At 56.6% G+C, this 2,422-nt stretch overlaps 1 protein-coding gene across 1 annotated transcript; it reads left to right on the top strand.

Moving 5' to 3' along the window:
• Nucleotides 1-2,197, top strand: POSPLADRAFT_1163054 (hypothetical protein; the record flags this gene model as incomplete). Its single annotated transcript, XM_024487764.1, has 7 exons — nt 1-67; nt 115-483; nt 534-923; nt 986-1,332; nt 1,412-1,837; nt 1,890-1,988; nt 2,039-2,197. Coding segments are annotated over 7 exons (1,857 nt in total), but the record flags the coding sequence as incomplete, so codon positions are not given.
• Between the last annotated feature and the right edge of the window lie 225 nt (nt 2,198-2,422).

The raw sequence follows: 2,422 nt of genomic DNA, 5'->3' as shown, positions 1-2,422 counted from the left end.
ATTCCCAAGGAGGAGCTACGAGACGAATGGAAGCAGCAATGCGTAGCGCAGACATCTATCAGAGCGCGTAAGGCATCTGCTATGATCATGATACCAATGCTGACCCTCCCACAGATGCTCCAGCGCATCTCAAGAAGGAGCTGGACGTTGTGTTGAGCCTGCAGGCTGACCTTGACACTGTCAACAAGGCTATCGAAACAACACGGACAGTCCTTGAAAATGGTGAAGCGTCTGCCAAGTCCCATGAAGTCGTCGCGAGCCTCGAACGATCACATACACGCCTGGTTGATAAGGTAGAGGCCCTATACTCATCGCTTAACATCACGGACAGCTTCCCAGACTTCGGAAACGTCAGCCTCGAGTTCGTGAGGCTGCTACTAATGGCACGCGACCTGAAGATCAACATTCGCAAGCGCGCAGTGGGGAGCTTCTTTGAATGGGATCGGCTGGACCAAGCGGTCGGTGGACGGCACAACCCTCTAGGTGAGTGCGAGACATCGGGGCACAGCGCTCACTATTAACATGTCACATAGGCACCAAGATCCATCAGCAGACCCGCAAAGCAATTGCGAAGCGTACGCCCGCCCTCAAGACAGCGATCCGCAAGTTCAATCGCTATTGCGAGAGCCTCAAAGAACTCAAACAGCCGGAGTGGACCATCACCGTACCCCTTCCACTTCCCACTGACCTCGACGCCCTCCGCGACGACGCCAGCCTCCTCGCCGATGTCTGGATTGACCCCTCACAAGCTCAAGCCCCCCGATGGCTCGAAGACGTCGACGTCCGCAAGGGTATTCGCGCGCTCCTACTTGGAGACCGTTGTCTAGAGGAGCGGCGCCGCTTAGGAAGAGAGGCAGACAACATCTGTCGTTGGTATGGTAGTGAGCTTGCGGCCGCCAAACTGGCATTGGCGACATCATCCAGTAAGTACACCAAGCCATCGCTAGCGCCACTCGCCCCTTCCACTAACCATGGACCCTACCAGATGCGGATATCGCGTTTCTCCTACAGCAACGCGTCTGCGAGCTTCTGCTCCTACCTGCCAAATGGAAGAACCCACTGGTCTCGCCTCAACGATTTGACGCACAGACCACACTCGCGTCCGAGACGGTCAACAGCGCCCTCGGCGATCCTCAAGTGTATGCATGGCCGTTCGTCATCGAGACTCCCCTCCCTTACATCATCCATCAAGATGATACAGACCCCTACGGGCGTCTGGAGGAGGAGGAACCGTCATACCTCGAGGCAGAACAGCATCTGGTGGAGGACGTCTTCCTGGACGACGCTAGTGGCGACGAGGGGCCCCCTGAGGATGCAAGGTCCGAGGCATCTGTCATGACGATAACCATGACATGGGAGACTCCAGTAAGTCTTCCTTGTCGTGATACCGCACTTGCGCTAATGTGCGCAGATCCATGTCTCCATCGATGACGCTCCCCACTTCCTGCAAGCCACGGCCCCGGTCCTCTCGCAATCGTTGCAAAGCAACGTCCACCTCGATGCGTCAGACATGAGTCGCCTGCAGAACCGGAGTGCGTGGATGAATGATAGCTGCATCAACGCATGCATGCAGCTCCTCCAACTCGTCTTCCTGGGTCCAGGAGGTGAGCGGGTGGCACTCCTGTCCACATACATGCTCCCCCTAGTGCGCGCGGATGCCGGCGATGCGACCCTCTGGCGCAATGCGGCAAGCACACGTTTCTGGGAGAAGGATGTATGGACAATCCCGATCCACTACGAGGACCATTGGATGCTGGCGACCATTGACATTCCCCGGTCGCGCGTCGCCTACTTCGACAGTTTTGCCCGGGAGCATCCATGGGAGGGTCATATTCAGGTAAGTAATTATGGCGTCAAAGTCTGGCATATCCTAATATTGGCATCGACAGGACGTCATGCAGCTCACCGCGCGCCTGCTCAATATTGCAGCGGATAAGGGTCATCACATTGTCCACGCGCAACGTGCATGGGCCGTGTATCCGACCACGGTAAGTAGCATTCACCGACGCCGCTAGGCGCAGTCTCACCCAGTCCCTAGACAGCAGCACGTCAGCACAACACATACGACTGCGGCGTATGGATACTGGCCGTCATCGCGGCAGTTTTGCGTGGGTATGACATGACGGGGTTCGAGGAGGCAGACATAGGCCGTTTCCGCATATTCCTGTTCACGCTAGCACGCGCTGTATCCACGTAAACTTAGTATACTGAATCAATAACCACGCCTTCATACACGAGCATGACCCGCTGTGAGGGGAAACATGCTAGCTCATAGAATACACCATAGTACTCTGGCATGTGCGTCAGCTGCGTGAGCTCCCACAGGTCGCAAAATACCTCCTTGGCCGCGAACTCCGCCCGGGTCGACGTCACAATTTGTGCGCGATTGTCATCGTCCACACCCTCCGCGGCAGCCTCCTCC

This window comes from Postia placenta, assembly GCF_002117355.1.
Source record: "Postia placenta MAD-698-R-SB12 unplaced genomic scaffold POSPLAscaffold_341, whole genome shotgun sequence".
In the NCBI taxonomy this organism is placed as follows: Eukaryota; Fungi; Basidiomycota; class Agaricomycetes; order Polyporales; family Adustoporiaceae; genus Rhodonia; species Rhodonia placenta.
Note: the sequence above shows the minus strand (reverse complement) of the source record. Positions and strands in the feature narration are given on the sequence as shown.